Here is a 23,760-nt window from a genome sequence, read left to right as displayed (position 1 = left end):
GTGCTGCCTGATTCCAGAATTACGTTTAATGTTTGACCCTGTTTTCTGAGCTCTGCAAGCACTGGCTGATTGAGTGCAGTCCATACTCTGCCTGTTGAGAACAGCCAAAGGTATGTGCTGTTTGTTATGATCCACCAGATATTGGAATATAAGGCCTGTATTCCTGGCATCTCACTGGAACAGGAACTCAAGTCACATTACTCATTGATCTTTTTGGCTTAATGGCAGCATCCTGTTGGTGGTGAATACCACTCATTGCTACTGCATGATAGCGGCTTGAAACAGCTAGCTTCACCTGTTGTTCAAATTCTTTTGATACCTTGTCCTTCTAGGGTACCAGAATTGTTAACCTTGGGGCCTATTCATGAGTTTGTCAGCAAGCAATGGCCTGATCAGGGTAGCCAGTTTCCTGCAGGAAAGCTTTGATGTGGCCTTTCTTGGCATCAAGATTTCATGAGCACGTGGCTCGGGACTTATTACTGAGGTTGCCAAGAAGACAAATCTTGTAGGGTCTGGAGCTGTCCTGTATCGACATGTATATTCACCACAGAAAGTAGGCTTGTAGCAGTAGTAGTAAAAATAGGTAGTAGACAACTGTCAGATTTCTCAATTAGAAAATTGAGGAAAGGAAGCTCATTAGATTGTTCTACTTCAAAGGTGAATTTGAATGTGGCATGGAGCCCATTAAGATGTTTAAGGAAATTCTTACCTGCAGCTTCAAATATAGCAAATGTTTAATCTACTTCTCAGAAGTATGAATGTGGTAGGCAGTTAGGGGTCATTCTCTTAAAGAAGTGCTTCTCCTGGAAACCAACAAAAATGTTAGCAAGAACTGGGCCTAGAAGTGATAAAGTTGAATTCAGATGCACAAGTGGCTGGGTTTATAAGTTCAGTGAATGTTGTGGGGGATTTATTGAATTCATAAATATGTGTTTTTAAGTTTGAGATACATTCCATCTAATAAGTTGAATATCTCTTTCTGACCTTCAGATATGTCTTGATGACTGCATAATTCTTGAGAAATTTTTCAATTTTCCACTTCATTGCACGAACAAATCTTTTTAGTGAAAAATGATTCTGTGACCATTGTTCCCCATGGTTCACTGCATCCACATTTATATAGGTTGCCCAAGATGCACAAAAAGTTTTTTTAAAAATTCATTTATAGGAAGTGAACTTTGGCTAGGCCAGTGTTTATTTCCCATCTTTATTTGTCTTCAAAAAGGTAGTGATGAGTTGCCTTTTTGAACCGCTGCAATCTCTGTGGTGTAGATACACCCACAGTGCTGTTAGGAAGAGCGTTCCGGGATTTTGCCCCAGTGACAGTAAAAGAACAGTGATATTTCCAAGTCGGGATGGGATGTGATTTAGAGGGAGCTTCCAGATGACAGTGTTCCCATATGACATGCACTCTTATCCTTACGGATTGTAGCAGTTGTGAGTTTGGAAAGTGCTACCTAAGGAACCTTGGGTGTGTTCTGCAGTGCATCCTGTAGAAGGTACACATCACTGCCACTGTTCGTTGGTGGTGGCAGGATTGAATATTTGTGGAAGGGATCCCAATCATTGTCCAACTTCTTCAGTATTGTTGGAGCTGCACTTATCCAGGCAAGTAAAGATTGTCCATCACACTCCTAACTTGTGTCTTGTAGATGGTGAATAGAGTTTAGGGAGTCAGAAGGTGAGTTACTTGCCACAGGATTCCTAGCCTCTGACCTGCCCTTGAAGTCACTGTATTTAAATAACTATTCTAGTTTCTGGTCAATTGCAACCCCCAGAATGTTGTTAGGAGATTTAGAGCTTTATGCATTATCTTGACTGATTCAGCACAACATGAATTGGCCAAATGATTAAATGAGTTGCTGCAAACAATCCTGAGTGAAGTTTCTGATAAATACTTCACCTTCATAAAAATTAACAAGACCTGATGAGTGCAAGATGAAAAGCCTTTACAGTATATTCTCCTGGCCAGCAGCGATAATTATTTTTGTTGTTTCTCATTTATTCCTTAATGACCTATTATATTTTGAAATTTTTTCTATGCTCCATTGCCAAAGATCTGCCTGTCTAGCACTCTTTCCAGGTGCTCTTTATATTTATCCTCACATCTTGAAACTTCTGAAATAAAAGCAAAATACTGTGGATGCCAGAGATCTGAAATAAAATGCTGGAAAAACCTTTCTGAATGATTCAACTTGAAAATGCTTTGTTTTTCTTTATTCCTAGTTGCACCAAAAGTGTCACAAATTCAAGGACCTGCACAAGTTTTACACAAAGAACTTGCACAGTTTGTGTGCCAAGTGTCTGGATATCGACCCAATGTTATTACTATCAGCTGGTATTTGCAGAGGTGCAATGACAATGAAATTAAGTTGATCGCTGAATGGCAAGAAAACGACATATTCCGTTTCCCTTTCATCAGTGACAGGAAACTAGAAAGCACTGGTAATAAAAATGAAAATGATATGGCATGGAAAGTCAAGGCAGTCAGTTTCCAGAAAAATGATGATGGAACATTCAGCCTTTCCAGTGTTCTTGAGGTTTATCCTGACATCAATGTGGACAATAATGCAAAAATCACATGTAAAGTGATGCATGCATCTGACAGTGAAGGCATCGCCAGAAAGATTGACTTAAAAATTAAGGGAGGTAAGATTTTAATCAAAATCTACTATTCCATTAGGTAGAACATCTGAACTCTTTCCAATCTCCACTGTTTTGTGATCATATTAAATGTTGCAAACCCAAGACCTGCCACTCCTAGATCTGCCACTCTTGAGTTTTCAAATTAATGATTAGTGATATTTGCAGCAACCTTTTATGGATGTCCACATGCTTCTCCAGTTGAATATTGCCATGTTGTTTCAGTGAGAGTGGGCCTCTTGACAAAGTTTGCCCTCCTCTCATAGATGACTGTGTTAAAATTACATGTATTGTAGTAAAATTATCCATCTAGAATTCTATCTGAGTGTTTTTAAGTTATATGCTTACTAACTTAAGAAATAAAGCTATATGAAATTGAAAAGGTAAATTGGAGGGACAGCAGCACTGAAATGTTCAATATAGCATCAATAGACTAGAATATACCTGGAACCAAGGCTGTGAAAAATTGTGGAGGGAGTGGGGGAGAATTTCAGCAATCCAGCAGAGAACAGAATGGAACCTTAAGAAAAGTCTTTAGTCATTAGTTACCAGCAACAAGGTATAAAACATGTTGCTTTGTAGTTCAGTGTTTCCTCTTCTAACCCTAATGCCAAAACGCAGTCTTATAGATTTTTTTCCATTAATAGCATTATGACTTTTTTAATTAATGGCACAAAGTAGGAAAGGAGTGTTCTACCATAAATTATATATTTTTAAAAGGAAATAGTATAGACTTCAATATCATTTTGTAACCGTTTTGCAGCTTTTCTGGCCCTTGCACCCTTTTCACCTTTTTTTTTAATGTTTTGATTTTCTATCACACTCTAGCTCTAGTTTTGTCATATTTCTTTCCCGTTTATCTTTTACCTCCACTCCTTCCTTTGTTGCATTGTTTTGTGCCTCATCTAACATTTGAAAAATCTTCACTGCTGATCCATGGTCCTATTTACCAACTTAAAATCATACCATCGTATTACCCAATTATTCTTATGTCTGTCTGAGGTGTTGACATATTTCATCTGCTATCTTATCTTTACTATTTGCTGGCCTACTTCAGTACACAGAAACATTTGTCTTCTTTTCCTTAACTTTACCCATATAGATTTTGTTCTAACCTAAGCCTTTAAAATATCCTTGCATTTTAACAGTGGGATAAAATGCTTAATGCACACTTGACCTCACTTTTTTCCTTCTGCATCTCTCCTGAAGAAGCTTAAGCAGGAATATTAAGTTCCCAGTTTGTCCAAACCTTAAATAATTTTGATTATAGCTGCTATATCATATCCATAAGCTACCAGTTCATTCAGTTTGTTTTAACTGCTTCGTCCATTTGTTTACATACCACTCAATTTTGAGTCCAATTTTCTGTTTGGTTTATTGTTTTATTTCCTTTTTCCTAGTTATAAGCTTTTGCTATCTTTTTATTCTTTTTGCTTCTCATTACCTTAAAGACCCTTTCTCGTCTAACATTTTACCATTGCATTTTCCCAATTAAGCCTTCTGCTTCTACTCCAACGGCTTGTCCCCCTCTAATCTCAAGCCTATTTTTCTCACCACTTCCTCAACATACTTGTTATAGTCTTCTTGCTGACCTATTTATCCTCTTCACAAGGATGTTAGTGTCACTTTGGATGAGATGAAGGCTCCTTGGCCTCAATTTGCTCCCTTCTGTGGCTTTGGTGCTCAAGTTGGACATGCTGTTCGTTTTCAAACCCATTGACTTTGGTTTTTAGCCGTAAATAAAAAGTTATTTTATTGATAGACTGGGAAATAACTGGATAGTTGGAGAATATGAGGTTATTTATCTGATTTTAATCTGCTCGAGGTGATTCTCAGCAAATAATGCAATTGAGTTATTGGGAGTGTCCCTTTTTGCCTGCCTCTCCCTTCTTTCCCTCTATTCCATCACATTTACAATCTCCTGTTTCTGTCACTGCCCTGGAGTCAGAGGTGAGATTCTGACCAATTTTTTTTCCCCATTAGCAAAGGAGTCTAGAATTTTGGAGCAATTTTGGGCTGGGAAAGCTGTTGAGGTTAGGTTGGTTTGAATATTTCAGAGTTGAGGATGATAGATTTTTGTTGGGCAGGATCATTGAAAGAAAGCATTGTTAAATAATGTCCTTTACAATCTCATGACATGCCAAGGCTCTTTACAACCAATGAAGTACAATTGAATTATAGTCTCTGTTGTAGTTATGAGTTATGGAGTCAAGATGAATGGATGGAGTATATTATGTGACAAGTGAAGATGTTCACTTCAACAGAAAGATTGAAAAAATAGAGAATTAAGTTTAAAGTTTATTTATTAGGGTTACACGTAGGCTTACATTAACACTGCAGTGAAGTTACTGTGAAAATCCCCTAGTCGCCACACTCTGGCGCCTGTTCGAGTACACTGAAGGAAAATTTTGCATGCCCAATACACCTAATCACGTCTTTTGGACTGTGGGAAGAAACTGGAGCACTTGGAGGAAACCCACGCAGACACTGGGAGAATGTACAGACTCTTCACAGATAGTGACCCAAGCCAGGTATTGAACCTAGGTTTCTGGTGCTGTGAGGCAGCAGTACTAAGCACTTTGCCACCAGTCCACTCCATTTATTACTTAAATGGCTGCAGAATCCTGAGGTACAGAGGGATCTAGATTTTCTAGCGCATAAGTCACAAAAAATTAATATGCAGGTACAGCAAGAAATTAAGAATGTTAATGGAATTATATCCTTTATTATACGAGGAATTGAACAATAAAATAAGGATTTTATGGTTCAGTTTCAAGGATATTGTTGAGACCCCATCAAATAATCTGTGCAGTTCAGAGGAGATTTATTAGATTGATACCAGGAATGTGTGTGTAATTCGGAAAGGTTAGGCAGACTGGACTTATTTCCCCTAGACGTTAGAAGATGAGAAGTGAGCAGTGTTGACAAAGGGGTGGTGTAAAGCATGTTTCCTCTTGTGGGCAAGTCTAATACTAGGGAGCACAGTTTTAAAATTAGGGGTTGCCCTTCTAGGAGTGAGATGAAGGGAATTTTGTTTCTCTGAGGGTTGTGTGTTTTTGAACTCTCTGTTTCAAAAGAGTCATTGAGTGCCAACTTGAGTACCAAAGCCATAGCTGGGCCATTGAACGTCTTTAAGATGGAAGTTGATAGATTTTTGTTAGGTGAGGAAATCAGACCAAAGATTATTGGGCGTAGAGGGGAATATGAAATGTGAAACATAACAGACTTAAGGGGCTGAATGGCCAACTTCTATTTTATTTGGAGTTAAGCTAGTGAACACCGATATCTAATTAGATGGTGGAACATATAGCTGGTCCCATGTTTCCAATTCCATCCTGAGTGACGTTATCTGTTTGTTATGCTTGTCCTGAATTTGGAATGGCATTGCTGGCGTGTTGGGGGATTGGTACGTGATAAAAACAAGAGCAGCAGCATGGGTTAGGATGCAGGAGGTAGAACAGAGAGCAGATCACTTGTATGACTTACAGAAAAATGAAAAGGTGTAAGATAATGGACACAATATTGTTTGCTTAATACATAAATAGATAATATCCTCTAATTATAAAAAGATGAACCAATAACATTTATCTTGAGAAGTTGTACCATTAAAACTGAATGCTTTGTGTCTTTTTTCCCTCTTCAGTTCCTCCTAAGTTGGCTAACATAATTAAACCTCCAGTTGTGCACCATAACAATTCTGTGATGCTGACTTGTCCGATAAATTTCTTCAAGCCACACCCTCTGAAGATCCTATGGTATAAAATAATAGATGGAGAGAAAGTCCTTTTGCTGAAACACGATAATGGAGCTGAAGAGAATTTCAATGTGAAGGAATATACCCATTTAATGATTAAATTTGATTATCCTGACCACACTCACAGTGTCTGCAGCATGCTGCTCTTTACTGCAACAATCCAAGGAGATGAAAACAGTCAGTATTCCTGTGAAGTTGGACACATTGGTTTGAAAGATCCAGTGGAGAAGTCTGTTCGACTGAATGCAAAAGGTAACAGAAACATTTTGTTGATTCTCTTTTGTAATGTATTGGTGCCTTCCTTCTTCTAACATTGCTACGAGGAATTTCAATATGAGGGGACAGAACAAACATCTATTTTGGGCATCTGTTGTCAGGATTAAGCATTTCCAAATGTTTAATTGAATGGATGTGAGCAACTATTGCAAATTTGATCACTTCTTATGTTAACCCTCTGTGGCCTTTTTGTGAGAAATTATTCCTTGGATCCTAGACCATCAGGTGTTGAGCTGACTCCAACTTTGCTTGTGTAGGACGTATAGGGCATTAAAAGGGGGAGATCATCTTTTTTTTTCTTTGAACGTATTTAAATCCAGAGGTGAAAGTATAATGTGCTAAATCATGACACTACCCTATTCCAGACTTCTGGATTACAGATAACCTCCATAAATTTGTGTGAATCTAAGTTTATTAAAAAATTTCATTCAAATTTCATAAAGAATTATTCTTGTAATATAACATATGGAGTACTTTTGTACATCATTGGAGGAAAAGGGCTGATGTTACATTTGTGGTGTGAGGTGTTTCCCCTTGACACATGAAGCAAGACTGGATCAACTGGGCTTGTACTCACTGTCATTTAAAGGAATGATGAAAGGGATTCTCATAGAAACATATAAAAGCCTGATGGGACTGAACAGGCCAGATGCAGGAAGAATGTTCCCGATGTTGGGGAAGTCCAGAACTAGGGATCACAGTCTTAAGAATAACGTCTACTAGTATTGCAGTGAATTTTCACAACAGGTGCACCCAGAGTTTTATTTAATGAATGACGCTGATGAGAAAAAGCTGGTAAGTGAGAGTTATGTCTGGGTTGAAAGCCATATTGTATGGGGTGGAGGTCAGAAGTGGCATTCCAGCATGCGCAGGTTGCTTGTGTGTATCCTACTTGCTGCCTTCAGTGCTGATGTCTGCATCAGCAGTGAAATGTCATGGATATAGATGGACATCCTGGAATTTGGTGGATGTGAAAAGGGTAGTGCTGCAGAATACAGCTCTGCCTCATGGCCCTGCAATTGCTCACAATTCCAATTCCATTAAGGCAGCAATTTTTCAATTTACTGTCACTTATTCTATTATCTATTTATCACAGATATTTTTCTATTCAGATTTCCCATTTTTTTAAATCCAGCTTCGTGAAGCTTTTGCTTTCCTTGCACATGGTGAGGTTCTGCTTTCTGTCCTCACTGTTCCATTAGATGCATTAGCCTTGTGCTGTTGTTTTAAAGGCTTGTTCTCAGTATTAATTAGTTTCTTTCATTTCATCAGGTCTTTATTGCATTGATATTTGTGAGAACTTGCTGTGTACATGGTGATCTTGGACATGTCAGAGTCATTTAAGTTCACATTGCTCAGCCTGCCATCCATAAGGTGTTGAAAAACTGCAAAGAATGTTAAAAGTGTGCTGACCTTTCTGGGAAACTGCAGCTAATATCCATGCATCCGTTATTGTGCAACCCAGAAGGACAGAATTGTGGGCGCGTGCAACATAAACCCACGTGTCATCAGTGATCGAACAACAGAGGTCACCAGCTTCGACCTCCAACACAACAGTGGATGGCACTCAACATTGCCCCTCATTGGGCACACACAATCTGGGGAGCGATTGTGACCATTGGTTCCTGACAATGGAACCCATCGCAACAACCTTTCCACTAATATCTATTACAGGAGGCATCCCATTTCTCCTGGCAATGGAATACATCGCAACAACCTTTCCACTAACATCTGTTGCAGGAGGCATCTCATTTCTCCACTGAGAAGCCACAGAATAGATAGTAAAACCAGACATCTCATTATAAGCTGTCCTTGTCATACAAGAGTAGCAATAGTGAAAAAAATGGAAGATTGTTGTGATAAGAAAGCTCAATGAGTTGGAACTAATGCCCTTACATAGAGTTGATTCTGTACCTTAACTTAGAATTTAATGTTGATGGAACACAGTGGAAAATGGTATTGCAGAATCTACTCCCTTCATCGTTAAGAGTCCAAACCTAAAATAATCACATCTCTTTTCACAGCTGTTAGTGGACCTGCTGTTCATTCCTAGTGTTTTTTACTTTCAATTCCAATATGCCATCTCTTTTACTTTTACTTTTTTGTTGTAATTTATTCTATCAACATCACTAAAAACATACCATCAAGTCTTTATTGCATTGATGTTTGTGAGAACTTGCTGTGCACAAATTGGTTGCCGTATTTCCTAATTAATCAGTTGGAAAACATTTTGACGCTTTAAAAAAAATTCCTTTCCCATTCTGAATAATAATCAATCTCCTCCGGCACCACCTGTCTAGGATCCAGTCGTAGAGGGAGGAGCTGAGCCCTAGGCCACAGAATTCGGAGATGAGTTTTGTAGAAATAATGATGTTCAAGATTGAGCTGTAGTCAATAAATAGGAGTCTGACATAAGAGTCCTTGTTATCCAGGTGTACAAGGGTTGAGTGTAGGGCTGAGGTGGTGGTGTCTGCTGTGGACCTATTGCAGTGATAGATGAACTGTAGTGGATCTAATCAATTGGGTGGCATGGTGACACATTGGTTAGCACTGTTGCGCCTCAGCACCAGGGACCCGATTTCAATTCCTGGCTTGGGTCACAGTCTGTGTGGAGTTTGCACATTCTCCTTGTGGCTGCATGGGTTTTCTCTGGGTGCTCCGGTTTCCTCCCACAGTCCAAAGACATGCTGGTTAGGTGCATTGACCCGAACAGGTGCCGAAGTGTCGCGACTAGGGTAATTTCACAGTACCTTCATTGCAGTGTCAATGTAAGCCTTACTTGTGCCTAATAAATAAACGTTAACTAACTTTGTGCAAGGCCGGAGTTGATCTGTACCTTTTCAACACATGCCCATATACACTGTTTGATATTTTATACAAATTTACCATTTCCTATTCCAATATCCGCTTGACTTGGTTGGTAGTGAATGTTGGAGATTACAGTAATGAGTATTGCGCTACTGTCACATCTTCTTTTGAATGGACTGTTTAAGTGAGGCTTCATTCTTCTTAAGGTGGATGTCAAAGAGACTGTTCTACTTCAAAGAAGAAAGGTAGTGCTCTGGCCATTATTGAAAATGGAGAGCTCTTTTCTTTCTTTATTTATTCGTGGGACAGAAGCATTGCTGGTTGGCCAGCATTTATTGCCCATCCTGAGCTACCCAAGGGCAGTTGAGAGTCAACCACATTGCTATGGCTGTGGAGTCACATGTAGGCCAGTTTAGGTAAGGATGGCGGATATCCTTCCCTAAAGGATGTTAGTAAACCAGATGGGTTTTACCAGCCTTCGACCAGTGTTCTATATTGCCAATATTGGAGATATGTATATGTAAATTTATGTGTACCTGTACTAATGATCTACTGATTTATGTTTTGCAGCTTTTCCTACTCTTAATGCAATCATCAGTGAGCCAAGGAACCCTGTAATTGGAGATCAATTGACTTTGACCTGCAAAGTGCATTCATTTTACCCTAAAGATATTAGTGTTCAATGGTTGAAAAATGAAGATGTTATTACGGATACAAAAACATCTGAAATAGTTAAAAATCCTGAAAGTGTGTTGTATGAACTTACCAGTTCATGCACATTTACTACAACATTATCAGACCTAAGCAGTAAATATAAGTGCCAGGTTCATCATGAGAGTCTTGCGTATCCAAGGTTTGCAGAATATATTCCTGAAAGTTTAGGTATGTTTATTCTTAGTTTTAAAAATATAAAAATGAGGATGTCTTATTTATAATCAAATTATCTTGCATTCTAATTTCACAAAATGGATTTAGTAAAATTAATGATGTTGTTCCCCACCTTTAACTTTTCATGCTTAAATGTAGTTATCAGCTGTTTCTGTTGTGCAAAGAGCACTACTGGAATTTAAAAGTGTTCTAATGGTACAAAATGGTTAAGTGCACCTCATGGTACCCCAAATAGGTTTGTAAGAGAATTTCACTACTACAAGTAATTATTCAGGGCAAATTTCAGCTGAGACACAGGTTATGCTGGTAGCTATCTTACTTTGGCTGTGGTAAAATCAGCTTACTGTCATCAAAATTAAATTCAGTTTTGAAGCTATTGGTGCGTTGATGGGAATTTTTTGTTCCTGGGGCCTTTATAAGTTTTTGGCATGCTGTACTTAAAATAATCTAGGTGAAGAGGAGAGGAAAGGCACAAAACCGGGTGCAAGAAATTGGGTTACATTCTTACTAGGCATATTAAAAGTACATCTGGTATTGGTGAAATGGTATTGTTCATTAAAATGTCTTATTTCTCAAAAACGTGATCAGTGCCCAGGAAATTATGCTTGGCCAGACATTAAGGCCCTGATTTTACCGGCACGTCTGCCCAAGGCTCGTAAGATCGCGTCCAAGGCCAACTGAGAATGCCGTTCTATGAGCCTCGCCCGCCCTGGTTTCGAGGCAGGTGTACCCGTAAAATTAGGACCCAAGCCCTTGATTTTGTAAATCTTACTAGAGAAACAAATATTTAAGAACATAAGAAATAGGAGCAGGAATAGGCCATCTAGCCCTTCAAGCCTGCCCCGCCATTCAATAAGATCATGGCTGATCTGAAGTGGCTCAGTTCCACTTTCCTGCTTTCTCCCCATAACCCTTAATCCCCTTGCCTACCAAAAACCTATCTACCCGCATCTTAAATATGTTTAACGAGGTAGCCTCCACCACTTCAATGGGCAGAGAATTCCAAAGATTCACCACCCTTTGAGTGAAGAAGTTCCTCCTCAACTCTGTTCTAAATTGCCCCCCCTTATCTTGAGGCTGTGTCCTCTAGTCCTGCTATCCTTTCTGAGCGGGAAGAACCTCTCCACCTCTACGTTATCCATCCCTTTCATCATCTTGTACGTCTCAATAAGATCCCCCCTCATCCTTCTAAACTCTAACGAGTACAAGCCCAGTCTATTCAGCCTCTCTTCATAGCTCAACCCCCTCAACTCCGGTAACAGCCTAGTGAACCTCCTCTGCACTCCCTCCAAGGCCAAAATATCCTTGCGCAAGTGCGGCAACCAAAACTGCACACAGTACTCCAGCTGCGGCCTCACCAGTGCCCTGTACAGTTGCAGCAAGACCTCCCTACTTTTATATTCAATCCCCCTCGCTATGAAGGCCAGCATCCCATTTGCCTTCCTGACCACCTGCTGCACCTGTAGACTGGGTTTTTGCGACTCATGCACAAGGACCCCCAGGTCCCTCTGCACTGTAGCATGCTGCAGCTTTTCGCCCTGTAAGTAGTAGTCCTTTCTACTATTATTCCTACCAAAGTGGATAACCTCACACTTGCCAACATTGTATTCCATCTGCCAGGTCCTCGCCTACTCGCTCAGCCTATCTAGATCCCTCTGCAGACTTTCTATACCCTCAGCACAATTTGCTGTTCCACTTATCTTTGTGTCATCAGCAAATTTTGACACCTTACACTCGGCTCCCTCCTCCAGATCACCTATATAAATGGTAAATAGCTGAGGCCCCAGCACCGATCCCTGGGGCGCTCCACTAGTCACTAACCGCCAATCCGAATAGCAGCCATTGACACCCGCTCTCTGCCTCCTATTTGACAGCCAATCCCCTATCCACGCTAACACCTTACCCCCAACTCCATGCCCCCTAACCTTCTGTAACAACCTTTTGTGCGGCACCTTATCAAACGCCTTCTGAAAATCGAGAAACACCACATCCACCAGTTCCCCTCTATCCACCGCACTAGACACATCCTCGTAGAATTCCAATAAATTCATCAGACACAACTTCCCCTTAACGAATCCGTGCTGCGTCTGCTCTATCAAACAATTCTTTTCAAGATGCCTCGCTATTTCCTCTTTGATAACGGATTCAAGCATTTTTCCTACAACAGACGTTAAACTAACCGGCCTATAATTCCCTGCCTTTTGCCTGTTACTCTTTTTAAACAGCGGCGTAACATTAGCCGTTTTCCAATCTTCTGGCACTTCCCCGGAATCCAGCAAGGTTTGGAAAATAATCACTAATTTTCCTACTGTGGAATGACAAATCAGCAGCACGATTATTACATTGTCTATTTTCCCAGTGTTTTAAATTATATATAACCCAATTACTCTGTTGCAAGTTTAGGTAATGTGCCAAATTCCTAGTGACAATCTTCTGATAGTTATGACTATTCTCAGTTGAAGCTACAATTTTCTTGACCTGCATGATGTTCTAGTGGTAAAATATAGTTAATTTTTGGAAAGAAAGGCTGAGTAACTATTTCTGTGGAGTTTTGCAATGATAAACTAACCTGGAGAATAACATTAATTTAAAATTTTAAAACTCGTTTGCATAAGTGGGGCTATCTAAATGTAGCACCAAATGTGAATAGCCTACTTGTTTGCTGCTTTCCAGTTACAAGCCTTGAATAAATTCAACATAGTTTGTTACACAATTTTTGGTATTTATGTTTGCAACAAATATTGGAATGTTGTACTTCAGTTTTTCTTAATGTATTTCTTTTTATTTCAGTATCTTTTCCCAAAGTCTCTGAAATTACCTGCAATCCTGCTACCCCTGAACTAGGGAGAGAATTGACTTTAACCTGTAAGATAAGTGAATTTTATCCAGAGGATATTCAAGTTGAATGGTTCAGAAATGAGATGCGAATAAATGAAGATGCAAAACACAGAATAGTTACGGGAACATCACAGTGTGAAAATGGTCTGTACAACAACATCTCCACGGTAACCATGACTCCAAGTTCTGATGATCATCAAGCTGAATATAGAATTGAAGTCTGTCATTCCAAATCTTCAACCAAACCTTTTAAGCAATGTTATCAACTACTTCTTAAAGGTGAGTTTTTTTTTCTGTGTGGTGAAGCGAGCCATGTTGGTAATTTTTCAAAGACCTTAATGAGGAAGCTATTGTGAATTGATTACAGGATTTGTCTCTTGCTCTGTGAGAGGTTGACAAAAATGTATTTGAAATACTAAAACATCACCTTAATTGTGCAGTTATATCTTCCCTTTCATTTTATTTGTTCTGAATGAGTGGCTCAATTTGCCACTGTTTAATTAACATTATTGAAAAGTATATTTTTCAAACATACAAATTAAGAGCAAGAGTAGGCCACTTGGCCCCTTGAGGCTGCTCCTAATTATACAAAATTTGCCAATGTTAGTACCATTTTCTGCTTCATCTTAACCTGTGGAGCCTAAGGTAACCATGTACAACAATGAAAGGTCTGCTTACTATGTTTAACTTCTGAATATTGTTACAATGAGGTTAGCAGGAGTGAACTGACTCCTTTCTTTATCCCATTCCTGAGTTAATTGTGACAGAATTTGAATTTTAAAGGAAGCTGCTGTGGCCAATGCAATTATATATTTAACTGTGTATAGCTCGGTGGAAGAAATAAGCCAGCCAAGTTACTCAAGTTAGTTTTTTAATTGCTGAAGCTTAATCAGGTATAAGTGCAGAAAAAAATTAACAGAAGTTTTAAAATGTGCCAATATGTTCTAATAGCCCTGATGCAAAAACAACATGCACCAAACATGCACAAAATGAGAAAAAATTCTAACTGCCAGATCTTAAAATAAAATTGGCCAAGTGGCAAGTCAGAAAAAAAAATTCACAAATCGTCCAAGAGGACTTCTGTTTTAGAGCTGAAGAATCCCATTCCGCGTTGGAGCAGTTACCTGCGATCATGGCTGGTTGATTTAGAATTCTCCTTTGAGAACTCTTGGTTTGTAGCAATAAAGTCTCAAATTACAGACAGCTCAGCTTTGATGAGAGAGGTTTCAGAAGAGAGATGGGCTAACTTTCTGATTGTCTTACACCCAGCATATTTTTTTCACCCAAGAGTTGGAACATGTGACCCCTCTCTGAGAGCTGCATAGATTAAGGGTCTCTACAAAAGCAGCTGTTATCCTCCACTAATTCAGCGTAGTGGCTGCTATAGCCAGTATCCTTTGGTTAGAAAAAAAAATGTTCAGCCGATCATGTTATAGATGAATATTTTATGTAACATTTCTTCATAACAGTATGAAGGAAAACCTGACCACATCCCCTTGATGTTCAATGGCATTATCATCACTGAATCCCCACCATCACTGTCAATATCCTGGAGTCACCAACGGCCAGAAACACTATTGGATAAGCCACATAAATGTCTCAGCCACAAGAGATTTGACACTCTGTGGTGAGTGGCTCACCTGACTCACCAGGAACTTTCCACTTCTACAAAGCTGCGATTGAATACTGCCTGTGTAGCTCTTTGGGTGCACTTCAGCATAAATGAAGAATTTCACCATTAACTAATACAGGCTACCGAATTGACACCCTGTCTAGTATAAATGTTCTCTTATTCCACCTGTGGTGTACTGTGGGTGCAATGTGAACTATGTACAGGAAACATTGCAACAAGTTGTCAAAACTGCCCAAACCTGTGACCTTCAACACCTGGAAGGACATGATTTGGACGTACAATGCCGTTCCTTCTACACCTAGGCCAAATTCCTGAAATTCCCTACCTGTATGCAGGTTCCCTACCTATAATCTACGGGAACCTGATACAGCAGTTTATCACCTCTTTGAGGGTGAATGGAGTTGAGTAACAAATAGCAGCCTTGTCAATATGACCCGTCCAAAAAATAATTAAAATGACATGTTGGCAGATAGGATGTGGCTTAGTTTGGTCTTTTGTATTAATTAAATATATTATTTTTCTCTGTTTATAGGCTCGCCAAAGTTTTCAAAGATCAAGATGAAGCCAGAGGACCCTTTGTATGGCCAGCCTTTATTTCTGTCGACTTCAGTGTATGAAATTCCCCATAACGATGTTACAGTTGAATGGTATAAAGCATCTGAGCGCATTAAAGATGTCAAAAATTCAAATCCTGTGCGTAGCAGTGAAAACACATACAAAATAGACAGTCACCTGGAGTTTATAGTGACTGCAGAAGACTTTGAAAGAGATTTATACTTTGTGTACAAAGACAATTCTAAAACTGATGTACCTGTATTCAAAAGACGTATTCAACTGCCACTTAAAGGTGAGTGTATGTCATTCATTTATCTGTATATATGTTTGGAAAAGCAGGTTTTGTTGATAATTCATATGAAAATAAATATATAATTGAAGATGATCACCCTGTTTTGCTGAACAACAAAGGAATAGTTTTCATTATTCACCACATGTACAGTTGCGAATGAACCTTTCGTGGGTTTCTCAGGAGAGTTTTCCCAGCTTCATCTAAATTGGCCCAATTTAAATTAAGCTGGGGCAGTAACTGTCTGTGTAACTCTTTGGGTGCACTTCAGCAACAATGAAGAATCTCACCATTAACTAAAAACAGGCTAATGGGAGAATTGCAGGGTAAATACAGGGAGTTATGGCGATAGGGCTTGGGTAGGATTGCTGTCGGTGCAGGCTGGATGGGCTGAATGGCCTCCTTCTGCACTGTAGTGCTTCTATGATTCTATAATCTTAGATGGACTCTATTAGCATGGAATCTGAGACATCTGTGAACAGGTCTAGTAGCCTGCAGACTTCAACAAGATTGAAGGATCTTCACTGATGCGTGCAGATATCAAAGCTGGAAGTAAAAACAAAAATAAATATAATTCACATTAAAAGCATACAAGAAGCTTCAATAAACATATGGGATCAATGGAAATATGAAAAATGTACAAAACAGAAATGCTATATAAAAAATCATTAAATTTTCATATTTCTTCTGAAGCACTGAGACTCCACACTTGTCAAAATTAATTTATAGTGCAGTCTCTATAAACTCCAGATGACTGTCTAAAGTTACGGTTAATCCTGATTGAGCAGGCCAACCTTTTCGTTTATTTTTAAAATGAGAATAGTGGATAAATTAACTCAAGGTTTACGCTGTGACAGTGACTTCTGTGCAGATTCCATTGGCGAAGCCAAAGGTGGGGCAGGGTATCACAGATAACATTTCATTGTGCAAGTGAATTTTTATTATTTTGTACCACTCTTTGGAATTTAAAATAAATGTTCATCTTGAATAGTTACAGAGAAAGCATTTTAAATCCTTAAAACTATAAAAATAAATGTATTTTTAGGGAGTCTGATTGCAGTTGATATTTTGTTACATTTTGTTTCTGCATTTTTCACAGCTGTGATTCCCAAAGTGTCAGAAATCAAGTGTCACCCTGCTCATCCCAAAAATGGTGAAAATATAACTCTTACTTGCTTGGTTGAACATTTTTGCCCAGTGGACATACATATTCTTTGGAGCAAGGGATGGACGGAATACAAGGATAAGCAAAGTGTCGAAACACCCATAATTGACAGCAAGGGACTTTATTCCACAGTTACGAAGTTGTCTGTCACTGCAAATGAGGGTACAGCAGAATACAGCTGTGAAGTTCGGCACGCGAAAACCAATGATATTATAGAGAAGATGTTCACTCTGCGTGTTTAGGTATGATCTGCAATTTCCGTGCAGCTTGATAATTTACTTTTAATACTAGCCATTTTTGAACAATTAAACATGATAGATCCAACTTGAGGAGGTGAAGACCTGAAATAAAAACAGAAAATGCTGGAAAAGCCCAGCAGGTCTAGTAGTACCGATAGAGAGTGAAACAGTTCACTTTTTGAGTCGGTGTGACTCTTCAGCGATGGAGAGCAAATAATGATTCTGTACCTTGGAAGCTCATTGAAGCACTACTAGAGTCATAGAGGTTTGCAGCATAAGAACAGACCCTTCAGTCCAACTTGTCCAAGCCGCCCTTTTTTTTCAAACCCCTAAGCTAGTCCCAATTGCCCACATTTGGCCCATATCCCTCTATACCCATTTTACCCATGTAACTGTCTAAATGCTTTTTAAAAGATAAAATTGTACCTGCCTCTACTACTACCTCTGGCAGCTTGTTCCAGACACTCACCCTTTGTGTGAAAAAATTGTCCCTCTAGACACTTTTGTATCTCTCTGTTCTCACCTTAAACCTCTGGTTTTAGATTTCCCTACCTTTGGGAAAAGATATTGACTATTAGGCTGATCTGTGCCCTTCATTTTTTTTATAACATCTATATCACCCCTCAGCCTTCTGCGCTCCAGAGAAAAAAGTCCCAGTCTATCCAGCCTCCTTATAACTCAAACCATCAAGTTCCGGGAGCATCCTAGTAAATTTTTTCTACACTCTTTCTAGTTTAATAATATCCTTTCTATAATAGGGTGACCAGAATTGTGCACAGTATTCCAAGTATGGCCTTACCAATATCTTGTACAACTTCAACAAGATGTCCCAACTCCTGTATTCAGTGTTCTGACTGATGAAACCAAGCATACTGAATACCTTCTTCACCACTCTGTCCACCTGTGACTCCACTTTCAAGGAGCTATGAACATTGTTCTGTAACTCTCCCCTATGTCCTACCATTAACTGAATTCGTCCTGCCCTGGTTCAATCTAGCAAAATGCACACCCTGCATTTATCTAAATTAAACTCCATCTGCCATTCGTTAGCCCATTGGCCCAATTGATCAAGATCATTTTGCAATTGGAAATAACTTTCCTCACTGTCCACTATGCAACCAATCTTGGTATCATCTGCAAACTTACTAACCATGCCTAGTATATTCTCATCCAAATCATTAATATGAATGACAAATAACAGTGGACTCACCACTGATCCCTGAGACACAGAGCTGGTCACAGGCTGCCAGTCTGAAAAACATCCCTGTACAATCACCCTCTGGCTTCTGTCAAGAAACTAATTTTGTACCCATTTAGAAAACTCACTCTGGATCCCGTGAGATTTAACCTTATGCAACAAGCTACCATGCGGTACCTTGTCAAAGGCCTTGCTAAAGTCCATGTAGATGACATCAACTACACTGCCCTCATCTACCTTCTTGGATACCCCTTCAACAAACTTAATCAAATTTGAGAGACATGATTTTCCACCATGAAGCCATGCTGACTGTCCCTGACCAATCTTTGCTTCTCTAAATACCTGTAGATCCTTTCCCCCAAAATACCTTCCAACAATTTACCCACCACAGACGTGAGGCTCACTGGCCTATTGTTCCCAGGCTTTCCTCCGCATCCTTTTTTAAACAAAGGCACAATATGGCACTAGTTCAAAAGCACTAAAAGATTTTGTCACTGTGGTCTCATCCAATTTAAAAGTCTCCACTATTACAAAATGTAATATAATTAACAGATACAACAGCTTTTAGGTGCGTGTAATTGTTCACTATTAACATTAATGACCTGGGGGTGGGGTGGTAAAGATTTCCAAATTTGCCGATGATACAGAGAGGGTGAAAGGAATGTTACGAGGATATTGTGAATCTGCAACGGGATATATATAGATGGGTAACTGGGTGGAAACCTGGCAAATGGAGTCTAACGTGGGGAAATGTGAGCTCATGCACTTCACTAGGAAGAATCAAAAAGCACATTATTATCTAAATGGATTCTGTAAATGTCATGATGCAAGCTATGAGATTTAATTCAACAAATCTAATCATTTAAGTCTCGCACCAAAAGAAACACCACCATAGAAGCTGCCACATTATCAGGGAATCAGCCTTGCCTCCATGTGACTGCATTCCCACATTAGGTGACTCATACTAACAGTTTCAGGTCTCAGAAGATCTTTGGTCTCTCTAATCACTTAGTATTCCCTTGATGCATTTAGTACTTTCTGAAGTGGCCTGGCAAATTGATGAAAATAAGAATTAGTATTAAATGTGATCTCGCGAGCCAGAGGTCGCCATCATGTCTAGCTGCTTCTCCAACACTGGCAGCCTCCCAGTATTAGAGCTGATGGATCTATTTGGAAATTGGCCATAATGTAGAGTATTGCAATACTAATGGACCATTCTAGATGGTCATTGTCATGAATTATGATGTGAGGTAGCCAAGCTATTTTATTCCAATTTATGGTAAAGAGGATCCGAATTGAATTGATCAGAAAACCACTTTGAAAATTCTCTTGAACACTAAGGAGTTGTTGATAACCTGAATGATCTTTTCTTTTCGATTAATGTTTCCTAAAAATCATTTTATTAACAGCCCAATAAGTTTACTTTCTGAAATTAAATAATTAATTTCTATCCTATGTTGGGAAGTATGTTATTTAATAGTGGAAGAAGTTGTGTTTTATAATTTTACAATTGTACTCAGAGTATGATGAAACTTTATCTTTTCTATTTTGCAATTGACATTTTCTGTTTTACTATCTGCCCAGATTGAATGTGCTTGGCGTTGTTCCAAAGTTTCTTAACACTGAAACTTAAAACAACAATGATTCCAATGCCTGTCATGTCTTGTGCCAAGATGTTAAAGTTGCATGTTCACAAACATGTAAACTATGTAATTATATTTTAGATGTTTTTACAAAATGTGTTAAATATAATGAATAAATGTAAATTGATAAAAGATGTACAGACTAATGTTTTGGTGCTTTTTCTATGCAAATTTCATGTACAGTGTTCTGATTTAAGGAAAATAAAGATGTCTCAAACAGCAACTCGTGATTTTGTAGTTGTCATTTAATGTAGTTTTTAAGAATTTGAGAACTGAAAATACAGCGTTAAAATGTATAGATTTAGAGATTAGTGTTAATTATAGTACAGGGCACAGTATGACTCTGCCTTGTCACCTACAATTGACAATGTAACTCCTTCCACAGTTAAATTATTTTATTGTATTTGTTCCTGATTCTAGAAGGTAGTCAAACATACATTGCAAGTGAAACTTTAGCAGCAGTTTTATTTGCATTGCTGTTTCAGTAACTGATCTTCAGGGTCAGATTGTGGAGAATTCAAACTTTAAACCTTCTGAAATGAACTTTAGCATTTCAATCAATGAAGACAGTTGTAACAGGTTTGGGGACTTTACAGTTTGTGCATCAGTAAAATCAGTAGTATAACCCAGGAGCCCGGTCACTCTTAAACAGGCGAAAGGCAACAAAAGTGAAGCTACATAAAACTAATAGTTCCAGAGCGCTTTAGTTTCACAGACTATTATCCGATTGTATTTGGATTTGAATATAAACAACTCGCAGTGCAGTCATAATAAGAACATAAGAAATAGGAGCAGGAGTAGGCCATCTAGCCCTTCGAGCCTGCCCCGCCATTCAATAAGATCATGGCTGATCTGTCGTGGCTCAGTTCCACATTCCCGCCCTCTCCCCATAACCCTTAATCCCCTCTCTTATCAAAAACCCATCAACCCGCGTCTTAAATATATTTAGCGAGGTAGCCTCCACCACTTCAACGGGCAGAGAATTCCAGAGATTCACCACCCTTTGAGTGAAGAAGTTCCTCCTCAACTCCGTTCTAAACCGCCTCCCCTTTATCTTGAGGCTGTGCCCCCTAGTCCTACTGTCTTTTTTGAGTGGGAAGAGTCTCTCCACCTCTATCCTATCCATCCCATTCATCATCTTATACGTCTCAATGAGATCTCCCCTCATTCTTCTAAACTCTAACGAGTACAAGCCTAGTTTATTCAGCCTCTCCTCATAGCTCAACCCCCTCAACTGCGGTATCAGCCTAGTAAACTTCCTCTGCACTCCCTCCAAGGCCAAAATATCCTTGCGTAAGTACGGCGCCCAAAACTGCACACAGTACTCCAGCTGCGGCCTCCCCAATGCCCTATATAGCCGCAGCAAGACCTCCCTACTTTTATATTCAATCCCCCTCGCTATGAAGGCCAGCATCCCATTCGCCTTCCTGACCACCTGCTGCACCTGCAGGCTGGGTTTTTGCGACTCATGCACAAGGACCCCGAGGTCCCTCTACACCGTTGCCTGCTGCAGTTTTTCTCCATGTAAGTAATAATCCTTCCTACCATTATTCCTACCAAAGTGGACCACCTCGCACTTGCCAACATTAAATTCCATTTGCCAGTTCCTGGCCCATTCGTCCAGCCTATCTAGATTCTTGCAGACTCTCCACACCCTCCGCGCAATTTGCCGTTCCCCCAATCTTGGTGTCATCAGCAAATTTCGACACCATACACTCGGTTCCCTCCTCCAGATCATCTATATAAATGGTAAATAGCTGAGGCCCCAGCACCGACCCCTGGGGCACTCCACTAGTCACCATCCGCCAATCCGAATAGCACCCATTGACCCCCACTCTCTGCTTCCTATTTGACAACCAGTCCTCTATCCACGCTAACACCCTACCCCCAACTCCATGTCCCCTGACCTTCTGCAATAACCTCTTGTGAGGTACCTTGTCAAACACCTTCTGAAAATCAAGAAAGACCACATCCACCGGCTCTCTATCCACCGCCCTAGACACATCCTCATAGAACTCCAGTAAATTTGTCAGACACGACTTCCCCTTAACGAAACCGTGCTGCGTCTGCTCTATCAAGCAATTCCCCTCAAGATGCCTCGCTATTTCCTCCTTGATGACGGATTCTAACATTTTACCTACAACAGACGTTAAACGTTAAACTAACTGGCCTATAATTCCCCGCCTTTTGCCTGGCACCCTTCTTAAACAACGGCGTAACATTAGCCGTTTTCCAATCATCCGGCACTTCCCCGGAATCCAGCGACGTCTGGAAAATAACCACCAAGGCATCCACTATCACCTCTGCCATTTCTTTCAGAACCCTCGGATGCATTCCATCCGGTCCTGGCGACTTGTCCACAATCAGCCCCCCCCCCCCCCCAGTCTGTCGAGCACTGCCTCTCTAGTAACAGTAATGTCATTGAGACCCTCCAGTCCTACCACCTTTCCATCTCTAACACCCGGCAAATTATTCACGTCCTCCTCTGTGAAGACCGAAACAAAAAAGTTATTCAAGACCTCAGCCATTTCCCCATCCCCTACCACTAAGTCCCCCTTCTCATCCTCTAAGGGTCCAACATTCACCCTAGCCAGCCTCTTCCTTTTTATATACTTATAAAAACTCTTGCTATCCTTTTTTATATTAAGCGCTAGCCCAGCTTCATAGTTTATCCTACCCTTCTTTATCAATTTCTTTGTCAATCTTTGTTGACATTTAAACCTCTCCCAATCCTCTTCTTGCCCACTACTCTTAGCTACTCTAAACGCCTCCGCTTTTAATTTAACACTTTCCTTCACCTCCTTCGTTATCCACGGCTTATTACCTGTCCTCCTACGGTCCTTTTTGACCATCGGAATAAATTTCTGCTGAGCATCAGGAAAGATCTCCTTAAAAATCCTCCACTGCTCCTCAGCAGACCTACCTTCCAACGCGCTCCCCCAGTCCACATTCGCCAATTCCTCTCTCATCCTACCGTACTCCCCTCTGTTCAAACGAAGGACGCGTGTCCGGGAACCCACTTTGTCCTCCTCGATCTGCACCAGAAACTCCACCCAAACAGTTCTATTTGCTTTATGTGATCAAAGAGCTAAGTCTACAAAATGCCGTTCCTTATCATCAAACCAGCAAGCTGCATGTTTGAAAATCTGCTGTTCTCAAGCTGGCACAGTTAGTTGACCTGGATATTTCCATTATATCAGTTTGCAAGAAGCTATAAGCTGCAAGATTCCACAGACTGGTTTTATTCACATCTTAAATGCTGATCTTTGTTCTCTCTGGCTCTTTAAAAAAAACAAATACACGCAAGTTTGGTTTGGTTTGGAACAGAAAACTGCCTTAAGAGTAAACACGATCGGAATTTTCAAGTTTTAATACAATCTGTAACGTACCCTTATACCATAACTTTTATCCTCTGGTAATATGAGAAAAGTGACAGCAGAAACTGGATTCTGATTATCTAACAAAAATCCCAAGCTGACATTTTGGGTGGGATTCTCCCCTAAAAATTTGAAGTGTCGAATTCGCGTAAAAAAAACTGGAGTTAAATCACGCTAGATTTTCAAAATAAATCTCCCACACTCTCTGCATTGCGGAATGCACTAGCGTGAGTGAATCTTGCGAAAAATCAATGGGCAGGGCTTATTCCCACTGGAAAGGCCAGCAGCTGTGATGGCCACTGTACAATGCGCCGTTCCGTCAGCGCTGAGATCAGGGCATGAGCAGTGGCCCGCAGTGCCAACCTCCCGATAGCTAGACCACTGGCCAGCACACAGCAACCTTTATATCACTGCCCTCCCCGCCCCCCCCCCCCCCCCACCCCCCACCGCCCTG

The 23,760-nt window shown here is 40.0% G+C and overlaps 1 protein-coding gene across 1 annotated transcript in view; it reads left to right on the top strand.

The window, feature by feature from the left end:
* Positions 1-20,143, top strand: part of LOC145343787 (uncharacterized) — a 37,030-nt gene extending 16,887 nt beyond the window's left edge. The window contains exons 5-10 of the mRNA XM_080190121.1: positions 2,227-2,649; positions 6,287-6,649; positions 10,052-10,363; positions 13,160-13,486; positions 15,373-15,687; positions 16,784-20,143. Coding sequence (XP_080046247.1) covers positions 2,227-2,649; positions 6,287-6,649; positions 10,052-10,363; positions 13,160-13,486; positions 15,373-15,687; positions 16,784-17,091 — 2,048 coding nt within the window. The 3' untranslated portion in view covers positions 17,092-20,143. The remainder of the gene's footprint in view (positions 1-2,226; positions 2,650-6,286; positions 6,650-10,051; positions 10,364-13,159; positions 13,487-15,372; positions 15,688-16,783) is intronic.
* The last annotated feature ends 3,617 nt before the right edge of the window (positions 20,144-23,760 follow it).

This window comes from Carcharhinus amblyrhynchos, chromosome 6 (genome assembly GCF_965287045.1).
Source record: "Carcharhinus amblyrhynchos chromosome 6, sCarAmb.v2.hapA, whole genome shotgun sequence".
In the NCBI taxonomy this organism is placed as follows: Eukaryota; Metazoa; Chordata; class Chondrichthyes; order Carcharhiniformes; family Carcharhinidae; genus Carcharhinus; species Carcharhinus amblyrhynchos.
The sequence above is the reverse complement of the archived record's forward strand: the minus strand, read 5'-3'. Positions and strand labels throughout refer to the sequence as shown.